Genomic DNA, 27,447 nt, shown 5'->3' with positions numbered 1-27,447 from the left:
GTTCTTAAAAAAACTAAAAATAGAAATGCCATAGGACACAGTAACTCCACTCCTAGGAATTTCCCTGAAGAAAACAACATATCTGATCCTGAAAGATGAAAACATCAGTACGATTATTGCTGTACTAATTGCAATAGCCAAGATATGGAAGCATCAAAAGTCTCCATCCATAGACAAAAGGATACATATGTGATACATATGGTGGAATATTACTCAGTCACAAAAAAGAAATGAGACCTGTCATTTGTGACAACACAGATAGATCTACAGGGTACCACGGTAACTGAAATAAAACTGGTGGAAAAACACAAATATCATACGATTTCACTTATATGTAGAATCTAAAAATAAAACAAAATAAACAAAATAGCAGTAGCCTCATAGACACTGAGACATACTGGTGGTTACCATGAGGGAGGTATGGACGTGGGTGGGTGGGGGAAGGAGAATAAAGAAGTATAAAAAACTCAATCATTGTAGAAATTAATCATAGGTTTGGAACTGCCACATGGAGAATATAGTCAATGGTTCTGTAACATCTTTCTATGTGAAATCACTGTGACATATACTTGAAACCAATGTAATATTGTATATCAAATATGCTACAATAAAAAACAATATAAAACTAAATACATTATAATATATTAAAATAAAATAAAAAATAATATAATATAAAATAAAGTCTCTCCCTGGTGCCCAGCTCCCTCCCCATGGCCACAGTGTACTCCTTCCCTGTCCCACTGCCAGTCTGTCCCCCCACACAGGAACCCCTATACATGCTCTTATTGACTAATCATGTCAAAGCTCCATATATGCCTCCTGTGCACAACCACCCTCTGGCCATCCCTTTGCTTTAGGGGAGAAGGACAAGCTGTGTGATCACCTTTGGGAGATGGGCCTTACAGGCAAGTACAGGGTATTTGTGTGGGGTGTTTGAGTTGCTTGTACACACAGGGGAGGAGCACATGCCTCCAGAAGCCCTTGCGCCTGATGGAGAGTCACGTTCACTGCTGTAGGCTTCTGCTCACTCCTGGTGTTCTGGCCCAGGTGTGCCCCTCCAGTAGGCTGCCTTCACCACATGATGCAACAGGGGGCTTCTGAACCACCTCAGTCCCCTCCTTCCATGGGATTTGGAGTAAGGCAGCTCCAAGACTGAATCATGTTCCCCACCCAGGCCAGTGCTAAGGTTACAGGCTTCACCCTTGACTCTGGATGGAGCAGGGGGAGAAAGGAAAACCTACTCTCCTGAGAGTCCTGAACCACATCTGCACCTAAGTGTGTGGACCTGGAATAGCATAAGCAGTTCTGAGTAGAGTGTGCATGAACCTACATGTCAGATAAAATTCCATTGAACTAAATGCTCACACACTCATAAATTAGTGTAAGTAAAAGTGGGGAAATCCAAGTAAGATAAGTGTACTACATATGCAACATACAATATCCTGGGTGTGTGTTGTATGGTAATTGTGCAAAATTTATCACTGGGGGAATTGCCTAAGAGCTGCACAGTTTCTCTGTATATTATTTCTTATAACTACATGTGAAACTACAATTGTGTCAAAATAAAAACTCAAAAATCTTCATGATAAATATTTCATTGCATAATGTATTACTGAATGTATTCCTGAAAAGTGGATTTTCTTATGAGTATATTTCCATTTTGAATGAGAATCTGAGAGTATAGGCCTTATAGGTCAGCTTTCTTACATCCCTCACCTCCTGCCATTCTGTCGTGTCAGTGTACAAGGGGCACAGCAGGGTGACAAATATAATGTTTCTTACAATTGAACATTCCTTTACTGAATTGTACAGTTTGTTGATATTAGAATTTCTTTTTTAAATGCTTCAAAATAAACATTTTAGGCCTAGTAAATTATGCCTAATAAAATGATACCATCATCGAGTAAGAACCATAATGACAGTAACGGATGCTGCGATGGAAATGATGCTGATGATGACGAAAATGCCGAGATGCTGCTGCGGCTGCTGACGATGCGGGTGAGATGACGTGACTGCTGCTGGTGATGCCAATGGCGATGCCGACAGCGCTGATGAAAATGAGGACATGGTGGTGATGGTGATGACGACGGCGGAGCGGGGGATGCTGCTGGAGGTGACGGTGAAGATGTGGGGCAGGAGGATCGTCTGGGTTCGCTCATTGATGCTTGAATGCTGCAGTAGACTCTAAGTGTCCCAGATTGCAAGGTAACTTTCCCAGTAGGAAAATTAACACACCTGGGAGATAACACATAATTCGCAGCACAGCCATAAACTCAGACTCTAATTGCTCCTTTAGTGAGGCCTCCACCCTTGAAAGGGACCACACCCAGGAGAGGTTCTGCCCATATAAACAGACCCAGAGTGTCCAGTCTCGGTGGCCCCTTTCTCATGACTGCGCTGGTCCTTTCGACAACTATTAAGAATAGACACGAATCTGTATGGTCCATCATTTCCTGGTAATCATATTCTTATTATTAAAACCAAGGCATCCCCTACAATTTCCAGGAGACTCTGTTCCATTTTTCCTCAGCACAGGTATTTAATTACACCTTTAAAGCAATTGTGTGAGAAGAGTATTTCTCCTGAGAACTCCAATCTCTAGTATCGGCTATTTCCAACCCTACATTTCCTTCGCCTCAGAGAAGTTCTCTTGTGCCCTGTGTTCTCAGCGGCAGCAGTCCTGAGCCTCTAATGGTCCAGTAAAGCTAGAGGCGATCGTCGCAGTAACAGACATCAAATGTGTGAGTCATGTTTGCCTGTTTTATATCATGAAGTGATTATGGGAGTAAAATTTAATCATTGCTTTCTAGGATTTTCCTATCCGCTCTGCACTGAATGGATGATGTAAAATCCACAGTACTCTATAATTTGTTCTGGTAATTATGTTTCTGGTAATATGTTCAAGAGGGATTTTCTGTTTCTCATTGTTTTAAGAGGCGAAAATATTGGATGAGGGGACAATAATATGCTTTTAATCTCCCTATCTAGAAGAAATGTTTTCTCGTTTGCAAGAAGTGGTAATAGTTTTCTAAATTAAAATTCCTCTGATACTAGTTACTGTGAACTTAAGTACCTCGCCACCAATAATTTAACATATAAAGTTTATAAAGAACACATATCACCTTGTCTTCATAACACATCCTAAAAATTAAAGAATCTTAACATCTGAAAAAAAATACAGTTAGTGCCAGAGTAATCATTATTATTTTAATTATTAGAATAAATTGAGATGTATTATAAAGTCCTGTATTAAAATAGTATGTTACAAATGTTTTTTAAAAGATACATACATGCTTACACACGCAAACACAAATATGCATACAAAATGGAGAAGTATAGTCCCTGCCAGAATCGGTCACCAAATAGCAGGAAAGTGGTGTTTTTGTTTTTGCTTATTTGTACTTTAACTTCTGCAATACATACATGTCACCTCTGTACTAAATGCATCCGAAATTAAGAGTGACTCCATCCTCTCTGTCTCCAAAGATTCAATGAGTTAACTTTACTAAAAAGTAATAAAATTCTACAAGACAAGCCATAGCAAAACGATATACATTAGTAGATATGAAGCAATGGTCAGAAGTCCTGGGCTTTAGTCCCATTTCTGCCCCTTACAACTTGTAGGAACAAAGTAACCTTGACAATGAAAAAAGTAATATACCATTTCTCATTTTTCTCATGAGCTATGCACAGAAACGCCTAAGGCATCAGGTGTAAAGCACATTGAACCACATCGCCCGGAGGTGGATGTGTGCAGAGGTGTAAGGCTGCCCAGGGACTGAAGGAAGAGGCTCATGATCAGGCTCAGCACGGCCGGAGCCCCGGTCACCAATGACGAGGCGGCCACGGGCAAGGCCCATAGCCTCTGGCACTTCCACCTTCAATAAGAAAAGGGGAATAAAAATCCAATTCTGAACGCATTTCTCCTCACGCTGAATATTTGAGGATGAGTTCATGAGTTTGCCCTTCAAGGTGCATTATACAAAAGCTCACAATTATAAAAGGCAGCAATAAAAACAGCAGAATTTAAGTTTTTTAATCCTAAGGTATATACCTCAAGGACAAATTTATGAAAGTATCATATCTGAGAATATTGATCCATGCTTCACATGAACATGTCTATGATTTGAGCACTTTGCCAATAGAGAGATAAAGGGGTCATAGTTTGATATTATGATCTGAAAATAATAGTGAAACCAGCTATTGAGCACTTATTCTGACATATTATGTGCCCGTGCCAAGGATGTACCACTGATCAGTTAAATCAAATATTTTGTTGCTGGAACTCAGGCATCAATACTTTTTAAATGCTCCAAGAAATTATCATATACATCCATTGTCAAGATCCACTATCTCAGGGTCTCAGGTCCAGTGAAAACCTAAGGGCAAATTCCAAATGCCTAGAGCCAACTTTCTTTCAGAGATACTCAGTGACTGGAAATGATTTCTCAATTTACATTATGCCATGTTATTTTTACAGCCACCATTGAAATGATATTACTGATTTCTCTTCATCTTTCAGAAACAGAAACTGACATGTTAATTAATGATACAGTTGTGACTAATACATACACTGACACTGTGTTGATCTGAGCACATTCAGGGACTACTTAGTAATTGCATGAAACACAGGGAAATTTCATTTCTGAAAAAATGCATCCCCCAATGAACTATGAAATACACTACGTATTACCTGTAGGGCAGAGTTCTCTAACGTTAGCATCCATCAGTGTCACCTGGAGAGACGGTTAAGCCTGTACTGATGGACCCCATCCCCAGGGTTTCTGATGTGGCAGGTCCTGGGTGACGTCTGAGGCTTTGCATCTCTAATGTCTCCAGGTGAAGCTGATGCTGCTGGTACAGGGACTGCACGTTAAAAACCAGTACGCAGGTTATCTGAGAAACATAAAGGTGGCAAATGTTCCAGATTATACCTCATTAACATCACGATCCTTGAAATACCCAGGGGCAGGCCTTCCTCCCAGGACAGGAGAAAGAGGGATGGGTGCGTCAGCTAGGAGCCCAGGATCACTCAGCTAGTCCCAAAAGCTCAGAACTAGCCTCTCTAAGAAGACCAGCAGAATTTAAGCCTTACATGGGATCCTCCTCTCTCCTCCCCACAGGGCTCCCAAACCAAGAAAGCAGATGGCTGCACAAAATCACTCTGCGGTGACAGAGTTCATCCTGGGGGGGCTCACGAGCAGACCAGAGCTCCAGCTGCCCCTCTTCCTCCTCTTCCTGGTCATCTACTGGGTCACCGTGGTCGGGAACCTGGGCATGTTCACACTGATCTGGCTGAATGCTCAGCTGCACACCCCCATGTACTACTTCCTCAGCAACCTGTCCCTCGTGGACCTCTGCTACTCCTCTGTCATTACCCCTAAAATGCTGGTGAATTTTGTGTCAGAGAAGAACGTCATCTCCTATGCGGGGTGCATGTCACAGCTCTACTTCTTCCTTGAGTTTGGCATTGCTGAGTGTTACATGCTGACCGTGATGGCCTATGACCGCTATGTCGCCATCTGCAGACCTTTGCTTTACAACATCATCATGTCTCATCAAGTCTGCTCCCTGCTGGTGGCTGTGGTCTATGCCATGGGGCTCATTGAGTCAACAATAGGGACCGTCCTCATGTTAAAACTGTCCTACTGTGAGCTCCTCCTCAGCCACTATTTCTGTGACATTGTCCCCCTCATGAAGCTCTCCTGCTCTCGCATGTATGGTATTGACATGATAGTCTTCTGTGTGGCTGGATTCAACACCATAGCCACCAGCTTACCAGTCCTGGTTTCCTACGCCTTCATCCTCTCCAGCATCCTCCGCATCAGCGCCACAGAGGGCAGGTCCAAAGCCTTCAGCACCTGCAGCTCCCACCTGGCAGCAGTGGGCTTGTTCTATGGATCCAGTGCATTCATGTACTTAAAGCCCTCCACGGCCAACTCCCTGGCCCGGGAGAACGTGGCCTCCGTGTTCTACACCACAGTCATCCCCATGCTGAACCCCCTGATCTACAGCTTGAGGAATAAGGAGGTAAAGGCTGCCGTGCAAAGAACACTGAGGAGAAAAGTGTTTTGATACAAATGTTAAAATTCTTTATCAATGTGGGAGTAACTTACAAACACAGGCAGGAAGCCCTCTGAATGTCTGCCCCCACCAACCGTGATGGGATACAGCCCCTTCCCACCATGGTCAGCAGAATGCCTCCATCCCTCCTTGGTCTTCCTTCCTCCCCTCTCTACTTTCACTTCTCTTTGAAAACCAATGATTCCAACATTATGTTCTCCTTCACTTGGGATTCATTTTCACTTACCTAAGTCCCTTGGTAAATATCTACTATCTTAAATGTAATTTAACATAAACTATAAACTTTCAGCACTAACTTAAAAAACCATTCATTATTTATTTACACTCTATATAGAAAATGTTACTCAACCCAATTCCAACTTTTTGCACCCAGGAGTTCACAAGGCAAAGAGAGGTGGATGCAAAGGTCACTGAGAAGTGATCCCAGCCTCTTGCTCATCCGGAGTTCTCCCTCTCCTCTCTTCCAGCCCTGTTACTTATTCTTGCCCAAGAGCTTCTACCTGGTCCCTTTATGTAATTTCCTTAGTGACAACAATAATAAAGCCAGCATGAACATATGTTGGTGTTCTTACTCTGAGCCAGGCAACTCTTCCAAATGCTTCCTAGGCATTTTTTTTTTTTCACTTACACCTCACAACGGGTAGGTACCATTGTTATCCCCATTTCAAAGGTATGGAAACTTGGCATGTAACTTGCTCAAGGTCACATAGATTGTAAAAACACTGGGATTCAAATCTGAGTCTGTATGACTCCAGAGCCTACAATCTTGGTTCTCACATTCTATCCACTTAGCTCAGGCTGACACTGACCTTGAACAGCCTACTCGGTCTTATCTAGAGTTATGCTCTTCAGATTTCAAATACCTCCAGATAATGAATTCTTACATCCTCGACTTCATCTGTGTCTTGCCTGAGGTTTTCAGCCCTGAGCAATTTCACTATGGACTCAGTGAGACCGAGGAATGACACTGGATTGTTCTTGGGGTAAAAGGGTTTATACCCAGCTTTATTCTCATGGCAGTAGGTCAAGCACTAGTATCACGTCTGCATCCAGTGTCTGAAGGTCCATGGTCCACTCATCTCTGCCTCCATCCACAGCACTTGGGCAGAGCTCGTTACAAGTGACTCAGTCAATAATAGCTTATTGGCTGCAGGTGTGGAAGCAGTAGCCTAGCAGTAGGCCAGTTACATCATCAGGTTGTTTATGATCAGGTGAGGATCCTGACCACAGGAACTTCCATTTTCCCCACGCTTCACCCTCCAGCATTCTTGCCTCGCAACCTATCTGCTCTCAATCTTCCATGATAGTCTCTGTGTGAGAAAGCTGGAGCATTTTAGCCTGATTCCACAATTGGAACAGAGGATAACAACTACATAGAGATAATAACAAAAATATGATACAATAAGATTTTGATGCAGGTAACAAAAATTATAATAATCCTCAAGTCTGAGGAGGTTGGTTGTGGGGAAAATGAAGTTCCTATGGCCAGGATCCTCATGTTAACCTAAACTACTTGAGATGTAATTGGACTACTGCTAGGCTACTGCCTCCAAAACTGTAGGCAGTAAGCTGTTATTGATTGAATCACTATATAAAGAGTCTGCCCAGTGCTCTGGGCAGAGGCAGAGATGAAGGAGGATTACAGACATGCAGATGGTTCGATACAGATGTAATTGTACTACTCACTGGAGATCAAAGCCAGGTACTAAACTCTTTTACCACAAGAATGGCCCATTGTCATTCCTAGGTCTTACTGAATCCATAATGACCTTGTGCAGGGCTGAAACCCGTTGGCAAGACACTGGTCCATCTGTATTCAAAACCAGTTCTACTCACATGAGTTCATGACTCACATTTTCCAGGGGAGGCCAGTAGTGGTCCTAATAGGGAGCTCCATGCACCCCAGTGAATAGCAGTTTTTTGCTAGGGTGTATGCCCCATCTACAAAGGTTTTAAGGACAATAAGACACATGTTTTTTTTGTTTTGTTTTTGTTTTTGAGAGGGCATCTCTCATATTTATTGATCAAATGGTTGTTAACAACAATAAAATTCTGTATAGGGGGGTCAATGCTCAATGCACAATCATTAATCCATCTCAAGCCTAATAAGACACATGTTTTAATGACATCAACAAAGGCAAATCTTGCTGTGCAGAAAGTGAGGGTTCCTGTGGCCAGGATTGTCACCTGGTCTGGTCAGATTGCTCACTATTGCTCACTACACACATGTGGGCAATACGTTGTTATTGACTCTACATAAAGAGATCCACCCAGTGCTCTGGGCTGCACAGCTGAGGGAGAGCAGAGACTGAAGTGGTGGCAGTGCCAAGAACAGAGACTGAGTTGGCTCTGGTGCTAGAGAGACCCAGAGGCACAGACTGGCTTGCTGCATGCAGACTTATTCTGAGTGGATGAGATTCTAGTGGTTCACCTGCCACCATGGGAATAAAGTGGGGTATAAACCCTTTCACTCCAAAAGTGGTCCACTGTCATTTTTTCTGTCTCATTGAATACATAGTGAACGTGTCTGGGGCCGAAACCCATTGGCAAATACACTTGCCCATCAGGTAGGATGCATGCAAGAAAACCGTGCTGTGAAAAGACTGTGGCAGGAAGGGGGTCTTGCCATGTCTAGTATATCATAATTTTACCTCTCTCCATATGGGAGTTACTGAGGGGTCTATATATAGTGCTACTGGAGGTGCATGCACTGGTCATAATGACAAAACAAAACTCCCCAGTAAGTAGCACCTACCTTGGGGCCATTCAGGATATAGCACCATCATCTCTGAAGGACTCGCTGCTGTTACTCCAGTAATACACAGGAGGCCTTCTATCATGTTATATAATTATAATTTCTTTTCAATAGTTGAAATAATTTTCTCATCTCTTAGCAAATTTGATGATTGTGTTATGGTCGTCTATATTCACTATACTGTGCTTCAGGTCTCTAGGTCTTATTCATTACTTAATGCAACTTTGTATCCTTAAACAACATCTGTCTTTTCCCTCAACCCCCCACCTAGTAACCATCATTTTATCTCTGTTTTTTCAAGCATGGCTTTTTTAGATTCCACCTATAAGATCACACACTTTTTAGATTCACCTGTAAGTAAGATCATACAGGTTTGTTTTTCTCTGTCTGACTTACCTTAGCATAATGTTCTCCAGGTCCATCCGGAGTTTGTGTATTTGGATAGCACTCCTTTATCACACATGTCTTCCAATATTTTCTTATACACTGTGGCCTCCCTTATCATTCTCTTGACAGTGTCTTTCTACAGAGCATAAATTTTTAATTTTAATGAAGTCCAGATTGACTATTGTTTCTTTCACAAATTGTGCTTTTGGTGTTATACCTAAAAAGTCACTTCTTTCCCCTGTGAGCCCTGCCAGGGAAAGCCTTCATAATTGCCTGTGCTCAAGCCTGAAAGATTACAACGAGGTTTTGGCCTGGAGAAAGACTTCTCAGCTTGCAGAGCTTGTACAAACCTCTCCTCTGGGTCTATCATTGCAACAGCAGAACGTACTGCCGGCGTGCTCACTCCCAGCGTGGTCAGGCAGAAGTTGTATGCAAAGGATGTGGATGGTAATGGGCATGTGGACTGCAGGTGTTTATACTTGTGCATGCGTCGGATCCTCGTATTATAAGGACAGTGGGAATGAGAAGTAGGAGTAAGCTGTGGCCCATGGGCAGGCGCCTGGGAACCAAGTGGTCCTCTCTGTGCCACCACCTTTTGACCTGGAACTTCAAAGAGTCTCAGCATTCTGAATTTGAATCGGGCCTTCCAGGGTTGTGGAAAAATAGTTTGTCAAGGTAAAAGATGGGAACATATTTTATGTAACACTTCATTAGGTTTATTTTTTATTTACCTTTTACTTTAGTAGGAAGAACATATCATAAAATTTCCATCTTAACCATAAGTACTGCATCAACAGGAAAAGACCGTGGATGACCCACAGCTAATATCATCCTCAACAGTGAAAGGGTGAAAGCTTTTCTTCTAAGATCAGGAAAAAGGCCAGGTTGCCCACTTTCACCACTCCTATTTACCATAATACTGAAACCTAGCCTAAGCAATGAGGAGAGAAAAATACATAAAATGCATCCAAAGCAGAGAAGAAAAGTTTAAGTTATCTTTGTAAATGATATGATCTCATAACAAATTCTCAGGACTCCATCAAAAAAACTACTCAATGAATTCAGCTAATTAATTTAGATTAGTGAGAACTAACCAGTAAATACACTAAAGTTGCAGGACACAAAATCAACACACAGAAATCAGTTGGATTTCTGTACACTAACAACAAAATATCTAAAAAAGAAATAGAGAACAATCCCATTCACAATAGCATCAAAAGCAAACAAAAAAATGGGAATAAATTTAACCAAGGAGGTGAAAGATGTATACACTGTTAACTATAAGAATTTAATGAAAGAAATTGAAGAAGAAGCAAACAAATGGAAAGATAGCCCATGTTCATGGATTGGAAGAATTAATATTGCTAAAATGTCCACACTACCAAAAGCCATCTCTACATTCAATGAAATCCCCATCAAAGCTACTATGGCATTTTTCACAGAAAGATTAAAACAATCCTAAAATGTGTATGAAGCCATGAAAGCCTCCAAGTAGCCAAAGCTATCCTGGAAAAGAAGGACAAACTGGAGAAATCATACTTCCTCATTTCAAACTAGAATGGTACAGGCATACAAATAGACAAACGGACCTGTGGAAGAGTTCAAGGTCCCCTAAGTAAACCTTCACATATAAAGTCAAATAATATTTGACAAGGGAGCCAAGAATACTCAATGCAGGAAGTATTTCCTCTTCAATAAATGGTGCTGGGAACCTGGATTATTACATACAGTGGAAGAGAAAAGCTAAATATTTGATGTCACATATGGTGATGTTTTTCATTGTCACAAGATGATCATATTAGGAGAAATGATGAAAGAATTAAAGAAACCAATGAAGGGAAAGCTAAAGATTAAAAAGTATATAGAGGCATTAAAGTTATAATTATCTAAGCTAGGATGATCAGAAAACAAAGAGAAAACAGAGGGCTGATCCACCTGTCAATTTAACAAAAATACACCTGAGAAAAAAAATGATTAAAAACGCATTTCTAAGTAACAAACGGGCCAAAGAAGAAGAGAAGACATCATAGGGGAAATTGGAAATATTTTGAATTGAAAAAATAATGAAAATAAAATAGGAATCTGTTTTATTTTTAAATTATCAGAAGTAGAGAAAAAAGTTTTAATACAGTTATTATAAAACCATAATTTATAACAATAAAATACTGGAATGCTTGACACAATTTTTAATGTTCAAGGTAAAAGCTTAAATAAAATATGATGAAATCCATGAAACACTAGAATTTAAAAATATTTATTAGTAAGTAAAAAAGCTATTATAATGACAAGTTACACATTTTATAAAGAGGCATATAGCCTATGATCCTACTCAAAGAAAATTTTGTACCCCGGGTGAGCTTCTCCTTTTCTGATCTCTGAATGGTGGAGTTTATCAGTTAGCTATTGCTGTAGAAGAACCTCACAAAATCTCATTGGCATACAACAATGAATATTTGTTCCTCACATGTCTACAAGATAATTGTGGTGGCTCATCTTGTATGGCCACAGGTTGGCCCTCTGCTTCAAGATCTGCTCTGCATGTATTCATCAGGAGAGTCAGTTGAAAGTAGCAATTGCCTGGGGGAAGCTCTTCTCAAAGTAATGGCAGAACAAAAGAGGCAAGCTGCACCAGGCAAATGTACACCATGCATCTGCTTACATCACATCTTCTAATATTCTATTGGCGAGAATGAGTCACATGGCCAAGCTGACCATCAGTGAGGCAGGGCAATATATCCTACCTCTCTAAGACTACGTGGTATGGATGCATAGTACTACTAGGCAAGTGATAAATTTTGACCAATGATGTAAACAAACACATTGCCATATAGGTAATCTTTTTATTCACACATTTTTTTATATTCCGAATTTGCAACAACAAATATGAGTTGCTTCAAGAATCTGTGTGCTTCATTTGTTAAAATAGAAAAATAAGCATGTTTAGAACTTATGCTATATTAAAAATACTTGCCATCCCGGTGTTCTCAGCTACCAATGTCTCTAAGCTCTTCAAAGCATCAACCACAGATGGAGGTGATAGAAAAATGGAGTGAGGACAGATTAGGGGATCAAAATGTTCCGGGACTGCAGAATTTGGACCCCAGAGCCTAGAATACCCCCTGCCTTCCCTCTCCTCCTCGGGCCTTTTCTGTGATTGGCACCTTTTCTTTTAACCCCTGGAATGCTCTCTATCCTATCCTTTTAGAAGCTGTTTCCATTGAAAAATTGTCTTAAAAACCCTATTATACTACTTTAAAAGAAGAAGGGTCAGTAGATAGGTCAGTGATTAGAATAGATAGATAGATGATAGATAATGTAGAGGTGAAGATACATGTTTCTATAAGTATTTAAAGAGACATATGTTTGAATAGTAGAGGGTTCATAAAGAATTAGCCATAATTCTTGCTTTTACAAGGAATTTAATAATGGAATGACTAGAAGGGAAGAAGACTGTTTTCACTGTATAACCACTTAACATTTGTTTAATTTTTTACCATGTGCAAATATTGTTTAGTCAAAATACATTTTAATATATTTTAATAACTGTTAATATACTTTTTAAATGAAACAGAAAAGTCCATTTTCCTCATGACTAAGCAGAGTTCTAGGAGGATGAAGTGATTTGCCTCAAGTCATGCAAAAGCCGGAGGAAGTGCTGATAACTAGACTGAACTAGTTCCACAGGGAAGGAACTAAGATTTATTACGTACTCGGGATTTGAATCTCTCCAAGCCCCACAAAGTCAAGGTCATGGTCTCACTTTTAAGAACAGAAAAATTAATATTTAGGGACATCATTAATTTTCTGAATGTCATACAACTAGTAAGCAACTGAGCCAGGATACAAACTAACTCCACTAAATTCCTCATGAATTTCTGTTTCTCCTACTACCTACTGAAGTGGCCGGTTCACCTCACCCACCTGACATACAACCACACATCTCCTGAACATAGTTCTCTTCCCATATGCCATACTAAAGCCAAATCTTCCCCCCAGATATGCTCAGTTTTATAACTTCATGTGCTTTGATCTATGTCATACTAGAGACCAAAACTAAACACTCATCCAGACTTCCTTTTTTCTCAAAAGAAGGGCACCTTCCTAAAGAAAAGCCTGTAAGACAAATATCTCCCCAGCACCTAATATATTAGTGTTTTGCCTAATAACCTTCCTTTATTCGTTGAGATCAAAGTGTTTTGATGTATTCTATACCTCTTCTTATCCAATGTTTTGGATGTATAAGCTGGTCTTCAGGTAAATCATCCTTTCCCACATATGCCTCTATCAGATCAGTGCAATCTGCAGTGCCTTAAAATTCTATGGAAATTCCCCCTTCTATTTACCATCCACATGGCACTGCCTTATAACTAACTATTCCCCAAATTATCTACTCTTCCTTTAGAACTTACAGACCCTTAGTTGCTCATCCACAGCAACAGATTTCTCCACCACAGCTAAAACACCCAAACGAATCTTTAGAAAAAAGCTATAAATGTCTGGCTCTCTTAGTCTTGAAATAAGGTACAAAACTTTCCACTCAGCATCGTTATGGACCTTAAGCATACAGAAGCCCTAGTTCACTAGGCTGGGTTTAAAGAGTTCCACACATAACCTCGGGAATTACCATGTTTTACCTGCTGTCAGGAACCTACCTACTTGCCACTCACACACCACAATCTTAACACTTGGTGTATTAAGATGTGTTAACACCTTTCTTGTCACTTGCCCAAAACCAACTTCTGTAAATTGTTTGCCTTCTACCCTTTTAGGAAAAAAAGAATGTAATTTTCAAAAATTGTTTATTAAGAAGTTACATTAAATTATTAGAAGTAGAATCAGATTTTGATATGCTGAGGTAGCGTATTTTCAAAATGAAATCTTCAAGGGCAGCGATGAAGCAAAATCATGGCACAAAGGGAAACAAAGTAGACGGAATCAAGAGCCTACTTCCAGTCCCAGTGGTAGTACCAGTTAGTTGTGTGGCCTTGGAAAACATACATAGTATTTGTAAGTCTCCACTGTCTGTTAAATGAAAAGATTAGATAAAATGATTTATAAGGCCCATTCAAAATTAAGTGATCAGTAATATTACTGTAGAAAAATTGCAAATAATAGTCTTGGACTAGTCAAGGTGGATGAAGGGACAGGGTAAATAGGTCTGCACTAACATAAGATTTAAAAATCTCATTGCAAGAGTGGAAAAAATCTGGAACTTGGACCCCTCATGGAAAACACACACACTAGTAAACAAAGCATTATTTCTCCTTCCTCAAATACTACACCTCTCTCAAGAAAATATTTTTCTTCCCAAGGTTTTCCTCAGGGCAACTTTGACATCTGTGTTCCTCAAACTATAGATCAGTGGATTTAACATGGGCACCACAATGGTATAGAATAGGGAGGACACTTTCCCTTGGTCAAGGGGTAAAAGAGAAGGTGGTTTGAGATACATAAAAGCCCCAGAACCAAAAAAAAGAGAAACCACAATTATGTGAGAGCTGCACGTACTGAAAGCTTTGGACCGGCCCTCAGAGGAGTGAATGTGGAGAATGCTAGAGAGGATTAAAGCATAAGAGACGAAGATGGTGGCAATAGGAATTCCAATGTCAATGGCCACAACTACGAAGACCATCAACTCATGCACGTAAGTGTTGTTGCAGGAGAGCTCAAGGAGAGGAAAGATGTCACACATGAAGTGATTGACAAGGTGATCGGCACAGAAGGTCAGACTTCCTATGCTGCCTGTTTGGACCAAGGCCCCTAAAAACCCCATCCCGTAGGCACCCAACAAAAGGAGTAAACAGATCTGAGGACACATGGTGACTGTGTACAACAGTGGTCTACAGATGGCGACGTAGCGGTCATACGCCATTGCTGACAGGATGAAGGACTCAGAGATGGCAAAGAAGCAGAAGAAAAAGAGCTGAGTCATACACCCTGAATGCAGGATGGTGTTCTTCTTTGAGACAAAACTCTTCAGCATTTTGGGAGTGATGGTAGTGGAGTAACAGAAATCTATTAAGGAGAGATTGAAGAGGAAAAAGTACATGGGGGTGTGCAAGTGAGCATTCCACCCAATCAGGGTTATCAAGCCCAGGTTCCCCACTACAGTGACCATGTAGAAACCTAGAAACAGGAAAAAGAGAGGGATCTGGAGTCCAGGCTGGTCTGTTAAGCCTGCGAGGGTAAATTCTGTCACAGAAGAATTCTCAGCTGCCATTCTCTGGGGACAGGCAGGAGAAGGGAAGTCTGTGGGAAAAGAAAAGAAAGCCATTTAGAGAGAAAAAAGCACCACAACACCTCTCCAGTAGGCATCCTGCATTCTTGAGAATGGAATCCACTGAGATTTGAACTTTAGTGTGGTAGGAAGTTCTTTACTGTCGCTATGGGTCTGTCTTCACAGCCCAGATAACTTCAACTTCCAAAGAACAATGAGGCTAAACTTTGCCTCCAGAGTGAGAACTAGGTGTTTCTAGAAAGCAATAATGTATTCATATTCCAGTTCTTTCAAAAATAAGACAGATGTCTCTTAGGTTTTTAAGTCAGTCCATTTTCTGTGTCCTTCTCTCTCTTGCCTCTCTGTTCAGTTGCTGAAACTTGGGCCTCTTCACTAGAGAGAGTCCTCATTGACAGAAGACACTGACTTCTGAGAGTTCCCTCCTCTGAGTTACTGCTATCAAATCAAGAAGGTGTGGTTGCATTTTCCTAAGATCTCCTAGTTCAAGTGGCTTTAGGTTTCATGATATTTTTAAGCCAGCACTTACTTAAGCAAATACTGTGAGACACTGTGTGACAATATTATTATCCCCATTCTGTAGATGAGAGGCCTGAGTTTAGTAACTAGCACAAATCCCAAAACTACTGAGTTGCAGCCGGTGAATTAGGCACTCTCACTTTCATGGTTTGCACTCATGCCCACTATATTACCTGGCTGACCGAAGCCAGACAGACACTCACCTTCCTTTAGCTTAGTGCTGTAATGTTGTACTCTCTTGTCATATCTCTTGTCCACAACTGTCCTGGGAAAGAAAATGATCATAGCAAATAGAAGATGATAGCTTGAGCTCAGGACCCTCTCCTCCCAGCCCAGTCCAAAGAATCAAAATCTCTAATTTATCTTTAACTTTTCTTGCCCTGAAGAACATGACTTCCAATTATCAATTGGCCCATAAGCCCCTCCAGCGACAAGGAAGGAGACAGTGCCTTTTCCTGACCGGTAGATAATAGGAGAATCAAGAGTTTTATTAGGATTACAGATCTCATTGGCCTGATTATTAAGACAGAGCCTCCCTCAAGACCATTTCCTCAGAGAGTCCTTCCCCAAATGAAGAAGACATGTTTGTTTATGCCCTTGAAATTACTTGATTTGAATTTTCAGAGCAATTCTTTCAGCAAACATCTATTCAGTACTATTTAAAAAATAATAATCATGAAAAAAAACTATCATTACCACTTCTTGAATGTCCCATAATGGACCTGATACAGAACCCTTATCCTGACTTCTGGCTGCTAAGATCCGATGCACTATACAAATACATCCTTATTCCTCACAATAACTATACCCACATTCAAGGTCCACTGCTCACAGAAACATGATGTGTCAGGGCCTAATGCCCAGACCTGCCTGACTCCAGGCCCCTCTTTCATAATCACTAGACTAAACTTCGTCCTGATGAGAGCGACTGAAATCCATGAAGCAGCGTTCTTGCCTTCTGGAGTCTGGCAACCTCTCAGAAAGTAACAAACAAGCATGTGATGACTTTCATAAAAACAGGTGATGTCAATCAAGGAAAAGTTAATGCAGAGCCATCTACTATAAGGTAGGGTAGGACATTAAACATTTTACTCCTATTCCAATTCATTCTAAGAATAATTGTACTACACTTTCAGGTCAAACAAGAAAGGGGACTTCTCTGATTGCCCTCACCTGTCTTCTCATGGAATGTAAGTTGAATGATAACAAAGACTCCCTATCAGATAACGGTTCTCAAACTCTGTCAATAACAGCCTTTCTCTAAAGTACTAACCAGTCAAAGCTTCCTCTGTCTCTGCCTTCCACTCAGTTTTCTACAGGCATGACTCTCTACTGACTTTCTAGCTTCTCATTGCTCTCAAACTGAATCCCAGGAGATCAAATTCCCAGCGCAGAGACATACCCAAACATGTTCTTCCTCTTTGGCCGCTTTTGCTTTTCCTGTCTTCCACTCCCCAACACCAGCTACTGCCTTGACAAAAATTGTCTATCTTATCTTAATTTCTTGGATCTTTACTTATTTTTAATATCAAGCCCACACATTTGTAGAATTTCAGACCTGAAAAACACTCAGGAAATTTTCAAATCCACTATTTCCCAACCATGACAGAGCACCACATCCATGTAAAACTGTCAATATCTAATGAAGTGAAACATACACCTTCCCTGTGACCCAGCAATTCCACTCCTAGTCATATACCCAAAGAAATGAATGCTATGTCCACAAAACATCTCATGCACAAATGTTCATAGTAATTTTACTCTTAACAGCCAAAAACATTTCCCCTATTGGGAAATGACTCAAAGAGGGATCAACAGGAAAACAGAGAAATAAAAGTCGTGGTATTCACACAACAGGATACAACTGAGCAATAAAAGAGAATACACTATTGATATGTGCAACTATGTGAGTAAATCTTGAAAAGAAATAAGGAATTCATGTACAAGTACAAAGGCACTTTGTTAGCAAATTAGTAACCTCTGAAAGTCTTCCGATAACAGTGACATTCACTGATTCATTGAACAAATAGTTGGGAAACTATGTCTGGCACTGATATGGAGACTGCAGATAAACTGCTACACAATACAAAGTCCCTTGCCCTCCCTGAGTTTTACTCTAGTAGGGGGAACACAGACAATAAATAGAGGAAATAAATAACTTATGTAATGTGAGTTATGTAGTAAGTTACTTCTAAAAATATTTTAGAAGATAATAGGAGCTATAAAAAACAAAGATCTCTTTGTGAAAGTGACATTTGAGCAGTTTTGGAAGACTGTGATCAGAGCTGAACTGTTAATATCAGCTACTCTAATGGACCAATAGGTGAATGTTGCCTAATGTATCCCTCCTCCCAGACAAAGCATTATTGTCCTGTTTTCACACAGTTATCTTCATAGTAAGCACTGGTTCCAATGAAGGGAATTTACACATAGTGACAAGCTAAGAGATCAAAAGACCTTTCTCGACTTTTAATAAAATCACAAGTCACACAATGAGATTACTGCCCACACACATTTCTGGTCTTTAAATAGCAGCACCACCTACTCTAACTTTCCTTAATTTCAGGTCAAATCTCAGGAAGGGAGCCAATCAACTCCTTTATACAGGAATTAATTGAGCTGGTGAATGGCCACCTCCACTCAAAGTCCTTTCACAGGGCATTTACAATGTTTTCAGCCAAAAGGAAGAAATTCTCTATTTTGGGAAAATCAAGCCTCATGAACAAGTGGGTAAGCTACTATTTTGATCAGGGCTTCTCATGAGAACTTTATGAAATCTAATCACAGAAGCAGACACCCAGCTTCTTGTCAAATCCACCTACAATAACTGCATCTATCATGTTTACATGTGTGTGCATGTAACATGTAAATGTCTGCTTGTTTATCCACCTCTGTGAGACATTTTCAGCAAATACTCCACAATAATTGTGCTTCATCTGTAGATATACACTTAGAATTTTGCTGTGTTCTACAGTAACTCTAATGAATCCCAAGGCATGATCTGAATCCTACTACACACAAGTTCCAAATGGAGAAAAATAATTAACTATCATAAACTCTCTTAGGGACCTATTGGTAAAGAAGACCTTAAGGATTCACTAAAAGTTGACTTTTCTCTAGGAGTTTTAGAAGTTTCTTGTCTTAGGATGCAACACCAGGAAAACTTCCTCTGAGTTGATATCACCTCAGAGTCTATTACCATTAAAACTTTATATTCAAATGCATTTCATCCATGGTTTCTCCAAAGTCAAGTTCATGGATGACTTGCTCTAGCACAAGCAGGAAACAGCATGGAAATATTTTTGACCATGAAGAAACTATATCAAAACTTACCACAGAATTAGTTGATGGAACTTCCTCCAGGCTATCTTTGTTACAGGTATCTCTTCAAAGCTCTTCAAAAGGAAATTCTTATCTTAAGCATTACATTTCAGGAACACATATGGCATTTCATAAGGTAAAACTGCCTGAACAATGCTATAAAATCGACAACTTCCCAAGGAGGAAAGATTAATGAAGATTGTGGAGTGGACTGGAAAAAAGAAGGGGTTAATCAGGAAAAAACTAAGATGATCTTCAAGGACAAATTGTGTGGTTTGATAGGATCAGAGAGATGATTCTAAACATAATAAAGACAGCTCCATGGACAAGAAAAAATTTCAAAAATGAAAATCTTAGACAAGCAGAGAACAAGCATTGAAGAGGTTGTCTGCAATTTACAAAGACCCTTACTAAGAAAAGAACTATACACTTTCTCTGTAAAGTGTTTCAGAATTTCATAAACTCTTCTTTTAAGAACTATATTCTGCTGGCTATCTTAAATCTGAAGGCAATATGCTATTAAGGAAAGATTCAAGTCTAAAGATGGGCTCTGAATGAATCACGATGAACAAGATGTTAAGTTCTCTTTGTCTAGTATTTCCCCATCTGTAGGGTAATGATAATTAAACCTGATTTATCTATGTCATGATGTTGAATGAATCAAATCAGATGTTGTTAAAACACAGTGAATACTTTGCAGGCCTATTTTGCTTGCTCCTGTTGACAGCTAATGCCTTCCCGGACTCTTCATAGCCCTTCACGTTCAAGACACAAGAACTTTCTGGTTTCCTCCATCTTGGTCACTTATTCTCCTTCAAAGCTCCTTGCTTGCCCATAAATGCTGAGGATCTGCAGGTCCTCAACGTCCTTCCTCTAGTCCTACTTCCTTTCTCTATAGATCTCAATCACTCCCTTGCCTTGAATGACTTTGCTTGTTGAATATCAAATCTTTATTTCTAGTTGAGACTTTATATCTAAAATACCAAAACCTAGAAGACATCTCCACTTGAATGTTCCACAGACACTGAAAAGACAACATATTGAAAATGTATTTTACTATGTTCTCTCAAAAATTTCTCCTTCTCCTACGTTACCCCATTCCAGGATATGGCACTATTTTCCTAATTGCTCACTCCCCTCTATCAATATTCAAAAAGTGTCAATTTTACCCTTTAAATGATTCTTTCCAATTGCCTGAAAATCAATTCACTGGAAGTTAATTTACCAAAACAAGTTCATTTGATGAAAGCCAATTTACTGAATTGCCAGTTTGTAAGATAGTCAACTTACTAAATTTAGTTTTACTTTCAGTTTTTAAATTCAGTTACTTTCAGTTTCTTTCAGTAGTATGTGTTATTTCAGAAAATTATAAAATATGGTTATATATAAGACAGAAAATAAAAACTACTAATATTTTCATAATCTACAATTAATCACTTAACATTTGAGCACACAATGCACCATATATTTTATACATGTATTTAATTTACATAGTCCTATTCTCAGATAAAAGTAAACCACATTGTAGGTAAATTTTTTAATTTTTCATCTTTCATATAATAAAATTAAATATGATTCTTAAATGGTATGGGTGATCCCTTTGGTGGGAGAACCATAATTAACTGTGTAGATTCTTCATTATTTAATAATTTCATGCTGAAATTTGCACTACGATAAACAATGCTGAATAGAATGTGCATAAATCTGTGCCTGAGATAAAATTGCATTGAAATAAATGTACCCACATGGATGAATGAGGATAACTGAAACCTTGAACTTTTAATGAGATTAGTGTAGTGTATATGGCAATATGCAATATCCCCGGTGTGTGTCATACTATAATTTAGCAAAATGTTACCGCTGGGGAAACTGCATAAATAGTACAGAGATCTCTCTATATTATTTCTTACAACCACATGTGAATCTACAATTGTATCAAAATAAAAACTCATTTAAAATCTTCATTAGCAATATTTTCATAGGCAATATATTACAGAACATATTCCTGGAAAGTAAATTTTCTTACATGCGTATTTCCCTTGAGTGAAAATTTTGAGTAAAAATGAGAGTAAAGAGAACTTGTAAGTCAACCGTCTGGTGTCCCTCAACCTCATGCCATTCTACATCGTCAGTCTACAGGGACAGCAGCAGGGTGACAACTGTAATGCTCCTTGTAACATTCCTTTACTGAATTATGTGGTTTGTTTAAAAATGCTTGATTTTTTAAAACCCTTTAAATATTTTAAACCTAGTTCATTATGTTTGTTGAAGAACAGCTAATGAAGAGTAAGAACTGTAATGGTAGTAACTGATGGGGTTGATGGTAATGACTGAGCTGCTGATGGTTGCGGTGACAATGATGATTATAACGGTAATGATAATGATGATGGGTTTGTTGGTCATAAAATTCCTGAATACTGTATTAGCCTCTAAGTTTCCTAAGCTGCTAGCTGACTCTCCCAATGAAAGGAAAATCAACACACCCTGAGACAAAACCATTCAAGCACAGGCATAAACACTTTAATTGCTTCTTTCCTGAGGACTCAACTCCCTGAAGGGACCACGCCCAGGAGAGGATCTACCCATATAAATACAACCAGACTCAGAGTGTCCCAGAGTGTCCCGATCTCAGCGACCCATCTCACATAACTGTGCTGGCCCCTTTGAATACTTTTAGGACAAAATACAAATCTGTATGTTCTCTCATTTTCTTGATAATTATTTCCTGATTATTGAAACCAAGTCATCCCTAAAATTTCCAGGAGATTCTGTTCCAATAGTCTTCCGCACATGTATTTTATTACACATTTAAAGCAATTTATGAGAGAAATGTTCCTTCCAAGAACTCCTGTCTCTAATATAGGCTATGTCCGACCATTTGTTTTTATCTTCGTCTCTAAGTGTGCATTGTGTTCTCATCAGCTGCAGTTCTGAGCATCTGAGGGTCTGGTAAAGTTACAGGTAAGCATTGTAGTACCAGATAACAAATATATGCATCGTGTTTGATAGCTTCGGCTGATTATGGAGCAAAATCAAATCATTGCTGTCGGGGATTTTCCCACCTGCTGTGCACTAAGGGAGTGGGGTGCGCCCCGCACTGCTTTGTAAAGCACGTTATGTTTCTGGTAATATGTTCAAGAGGAATTTTCTGTTTCTTTATTGTTTTAAGAGGTGAAAATTGGGTAGAAAGGGACATGTATTAATCTACTTTAAGGTCAAAGAAATTCGTTTTCTCCTTTGTAATACATGGAAATAATATTTTTTAAACCTAGCTAATTCTGATACAAGCTTTTGTGAAGTTAAATACCTCACCAGCAATAATTTGCCATATAAAGTTCTCAACACGATGCTTATTTTCTTGTCTTCACACCACAGCCTAAGGATTTAAAGACACTTACATCTAAGAAAAGGTAATACAGCTAGTGCCAGACTTATTATTATAGTAATAAACTGAAAATTAATTTTAAAATACCACATTAAAACAGCAGTTTGCAAAATGCTTTTTAAAATTTGCATACATACTTACACATGTAAACACAAATATGTACAGAACATGTAGAAGGATAGTCACTGCCAGAATTGGTCTCCAAATAGTGGGAAAATGGTGGTTTTCTTTTTGCTTGTTTGTATTTCAATTTTATGATGCATGTATATTGCCTTTGCAATTTTTTTAAATGCACCTGTAATTAGCAGTGATATCTTCTGTCTCCAAAAATTCAATAAATCAAGTGTACTCAAGAGTCATAAAGTGCCACAAGACAAGCCACAGCAAAACAATGTATTTTAGTGGAAACTAAACAGGGGTGAGAAGCCCTGGGTTTTAGGCCCCATTCTGCCTCTTACAAGCTGTAAGACCTAGGTAACCTTGGGAATGAAAAAAAGCAATATAGCATTTCTCATTATTCTCTTAGGCTGTGCAGAAAAATGTCTAAGACATCGGATGTAAAGCCCATTCAACCACAGCGCTGCCCAGAGCTGTAGGTGTGCAGATATGTAAGGCTACACAGGGGGGACAAGGGGAGAAGCTCATGATCAGGACACAGCACAGTGTGAGCCCAAGTCACCAATAAGGAGGAGGTCTCAGGCAAGGCATGTAGCATCTGGCACTTCCACTTTTCAATATGAAAATGGGAATAAAAATCTGACTCTGAACACATTTCCTTTCTCTTCATACACAAAATTTTAGGAGGGGTTAATAAGTGTGAGTTTTAGAGAGCAATATACAACAGTTAGAATTTTGTAAGCATCAATTAATAGAGTGAGAATTTAGAATTTTAGCCTAAGAAATATATCTCAGAGACAGATGTCTATTAGTATCATAACCAGCAATGTTACCTGTGGTTCTTAGGGTCATGTCTACAATTTGAGCACTTTGCCAACATAGGCCATGATAAGATATTACACTCTGAAAATAATAAAACCAGCTATTGAACAATTACTCTGGACTGTATTGTGGCCAGTGCCCAGGTTGCACCATTGATCAGTTAAGTCAGATACTCTGTGGATGAAACCCAAGCATCAATTCTTTTTGAATGCACCAGGCTATTACAGCATACAGTCAAATGCAAAGGCACTGTCTCAAGGCAAGTGAGAAAAAAAATACTCCACATGCTTAATGACAACTCACCTTTATAGGAACTGACTGAAAAATATTTGTAAATATTTATTATCCCATGTTACATTTACATTCATTTTTGGAATTCATATCACTGTCTTGTTCAGCTTTCAGATACAAAAATTGACTTGGCAATTAATGATACAGGTGTAACTGCCATATTATGCTGACACTGCAACAATTTGAGAGCTATTTATATATGCATATTGAATGACTACTTAGGAATTGCATGGGTGAAAAGGAAACTTTATATCTGAATCAAAATGTATCTCTAAAAATTCTGAAATATACTGCTTGTTACCTACAGGGCAGAGTTCTCTAATGTCACCTTCACCAGCATCACCAAGAGAGAGTTAAGCCCAGACTGATGGGCCCCATCCCCAGGGATTCTGACTCGGTAGGTCCTCGGTGAAGTCTGAGGTTTGCATCTCTAAACTCTCCAGGTGCAGCAGATGCTGCTAGTCCAGGGACTGCATGTTTAAAACCACGACTGTAGGATATCTGAGAAAAATTAAAATGGTAAAAGTTCCAGATCATGCACCCTTTCTCCTCTTAGCATGATCTTTGAAATAGACAGCGGCTGGCTTTCCTCCCAAAACAGCAGGATGAAGGATGGATGCATCAGCAAAGAGGCCAGAATTGCTGACCTGGTCCCGTGTGCTCAAAACCAGCTTCTCCAAACACATCAAGGGACAGTCTTTCATGGGATCCTCCTCTCTCCTCCCCACAGGGCTCCAAAACCAAGAAAGCAGATGGCAACACAAAATCACTCTGCGGTGACAGAGTTCATCCTGGGGGGACTCACGAGCAGACCAGAGCTCCAGCTGCCCCTCTTCCTCCTCTTTCTTGCCATCTACTGGGTCACCGTGGTCGGGAACCTGGGCATGTTCACACTGATCTGGCTGAATGCTCAGCTGCACACCCCCATGTACTACTTCCTCAGCAACCTGTCCCTCGTGGACCTCTGCTACTCCTCTGTCATTACCCCTAAAATGCTGGTGAACTTTGTGTCAGAGAAGAACACCATCTCCTATGCGGGGTGCATGTCACAGCTCTCCTTCTTCCTTGTGTTTGTCATTGCTGAGTGTTACATGCTGACCGTGATGGCCTATGACCGCTATGTCGCCATCTGCAGACCTTTGCTTTACAACATCATCATGTCTCCTCAACTCTGTTCACTGCTGGTGGTTCTGGTCTATGTCATGGGGCTCATTGGCTCAACAGTAGAGACTGTCCTCATATTGAAACTGTCCTATTGTGACCCCCTCATCAGTCATTACTTCTGTGACATCCTCCCCCTCATGAAGCTCTCCTGCTCTAGCACCTATGATGCTGAAATGATCGTTTTCTGTTTAGCTGGATTCAACATTGTAGTCACCAGCTTAACAGTCCTGGTTTCCTACGCCTTCATCCTCTCCAGCATCCTCCGCATCAGCAGCACAGAGGGCAGGTCCAAAGCCTTCAGCACCTGCAGCTCCCACCTGGCAGCAGTGGGCTTGTTCTATGGATCCACTGCATTCATGTACTTAAAGCCCTCCACGGCCAACTCCCTGGCCCAGGAGAATGTGGCCTCCGTGTTCTACACCACAGTCATCCCCATGCTGAACCCACTGATCTACAGCTTGAGGAATAAGGAGGTAAAAGCTGCCATGCAAAGAACACTGAAGAGAAAAGCATTTTAAGGCAAATGTTAATATTTATCTCAATGTTATAAGTAGGCTGTTATAAATATAGAAGAGAAGTCCTCTGCATGCTCGCCCATTGTACCAAGATGGGAAACACTCATTTCTCTACATTGTTGGGAAAATGCTTCCTTCCCTCCTTCTGTCATTCTTTTATTACCATCTCTATAGAGAATATTACTCAACCCAATTCTTACTTTTTGGACCTGAAAGTATGTAAGGCAAAGAGAAGTGAAGGTAAACACCACCGAGAAGTGACCACAGGCCGTTTCTCATCCAGACTTGTTCCTCTTCTCTCTTCCAGCTGTGTTATTTATTCCTGCTCAAGAACTTCTACCTGATTCCTTTATGTAATTTCCTTAACAATAATAATGACTATAGCCATTAACTTAGGTTGGGATGCTTACTCTGAGCTGGACAATTTTTCCCAATGCTTCATAGGCATTTTTTTCACTTACACCTCACAACAGATGGGTAATATTGTTATCCCTACAACTCAGATTAGTAACTTGTTGAAGGTCATAGAGCTGGTAAACATGTTGGGATTCAAACCCAAGTCTACGTGGCTGCAGAGCCTACACTGTTCTCACACATTATCCCTTTGGCTTCATGATAACTATGCCTTTGAACAGCCTACTAAGCCTTACAGGATTATGCTCTTCAAGTTTCAAATACCTCCAGAATATTTCTCAGATCCCTACCATTATCATCTAGGCTGGCCTTTGTCCCTTTATGTGCAACTGCTTCAGGATGACAAAGGCAAGATTGAAGTAGAAGGACCAACTTAACCAGGTATATCTGGCACTGTCCCAGTGCCACCACCTAAGGGTAACCTCACAGTCCCAGACAAACCTGGAGAACTCGTCACCCAAGATTACACAATGCTGCAAAGTCTCTGGTTCTTCTTTAATAAGAAACAGATCGACTGCCAACCTCATTCAGTAAATGGTATGGGACAACTGTTCTCAGTGTGCCATGTTTTTATAACATCACAGATACTGGTTTTAGACTCGGCAGCCTGATGTACGTTACAGAATTCATAGACATCCTCTAGTCATTTATACCCATTTTGGGTTTCACGCAGGGGTTTATTATGGGAAGCAAAAATAATTCTAGTTTTTTCAAGAGGAAAGGTATTTAATGCAGGGTTCTCCTGTTTAACTTTTTGAAATGTCTGGAGAAGGGGTGAGGGAGCTCCAAAAGTGACTCCACAATGGTTATGACCTAGATGTCAGAAACTCCAACTGCCACAGTCACCACTGCCAGCATGAGAATTGCCTCTAAACACTTTGACAACAATGTAAATAACCCTATGATGAGCATCATCTGGAAACTTATTCGAAATGCATGTTTCCAGATCTACAGTGTTATTGGCAGGGCCCAGAAATCTGTTTCTCAATAATACCATCTGTCATGATAGCAAGTAACTACAATATTTTTTATTATATTCCCCATGCTGTACCTTTCATGGTGTGATATATTTATTTTAACACCAGAAGTTTATCACATGACTACAAGGAGGGTCAAACATACTAACAGTACCATTACCAAATGGCTTTCCCCATTTTATCCTGACCTTTCTTCAGGAAGCAATGAGATCTCTACCACAATAGATCTACTCTGGTTAGAAAACAACATTGAAAAATACGTTTCTATTCTCTGAGGTTAGAAAACAGAAAGCCAAATAAATTGATCAATTTTATTATATAAAAAGTAGGAATTTTTTTCAGCAAAGGACCTGGGGGATAGAGTTAGAAATGAAATGGAATAAGAAATCTCACAAGTATATATTAGAAAACTCTGAAAACCAACATAAAATATGGGCAAGGTATGTAGGATAAATATTTTA

At 39.8% G+C, this 27,447-nt stretch overlaps 3 protein-coding genes across 3 annotated transcripts; 2 read left to right on the top strand and 1 right to left on the bottom strand.

The window, feature by feature from the left end:
* Window positions 1-5,142: 5,142 nt before the first annotated feature.
* On the top strand, window positions 5,143-6,075 carry LOC140850228 (olfactory receptor 8A1-like). Its single transcript, XM_073239973.1, has one exon. It carries the CDS (start codon window positions 5,146-5,148, stop codon window positions 6,073-6,075), a length of 930 nt encoding a protein of 309 aa, XP_073096074.1. The 5' UTR covers window positions 5,143-5,145.
* An 8,421-nt stretch (window positions 6,076-14,496) lies between these two features.
* LOC108401601 (olfactory receptor 8B12) lies at window positions 14,497-15,449 on the bottom strand. Its single transcript, XM_017667640.3, has one exon. It carries the CDS (start codon window positions 15,444-15,446, stop codon window positions 14,514-14,516), a length of 933 nt encoding a protein of 310 aa, XP_017523129.3. The 5' UTR covers window positions 15,447-15,449; the 3' UTR covers window positions 14,497-14,513.
* A 9,216-nt stretch (window positions 15,450-24,665) lies between these two features.
* LOC108401599 (olfactory receptor 8A1) lies at window positions 24,666-25,598 on the top strand. Its single transcript, XM_037000939.2, has one exon. It carries the CDS (start codon window positions 24,669-24,671, stop codon window positions 25,596-25,598), a length of 930 nt encoding a protein of 309 aa, XP_036856834.2. The 5' UTR covers window positions 24,666-24,668.
* Window positions 25,599-27,447: the final 1,849 nt, after the last annotated feature.

Source organism: Manis javanica, chromosome 6, assembly GCF_040802235.1.
Source record: "Manis javanica isolate MJ-LG chromosome 6, MJ_LKY, whole genome shotgun sequence".
Lineage (NCBI taxonomy): Eukaryota > Metazoa > Chordata > Mammalia > Pholidota > Manidae > Manis > Manis javanica.
The sequence above is the reverse complement of the archived record's forward strand: the minus strand, read 5'-3'. Positions and strand labels throughout refer to the sequence as shown.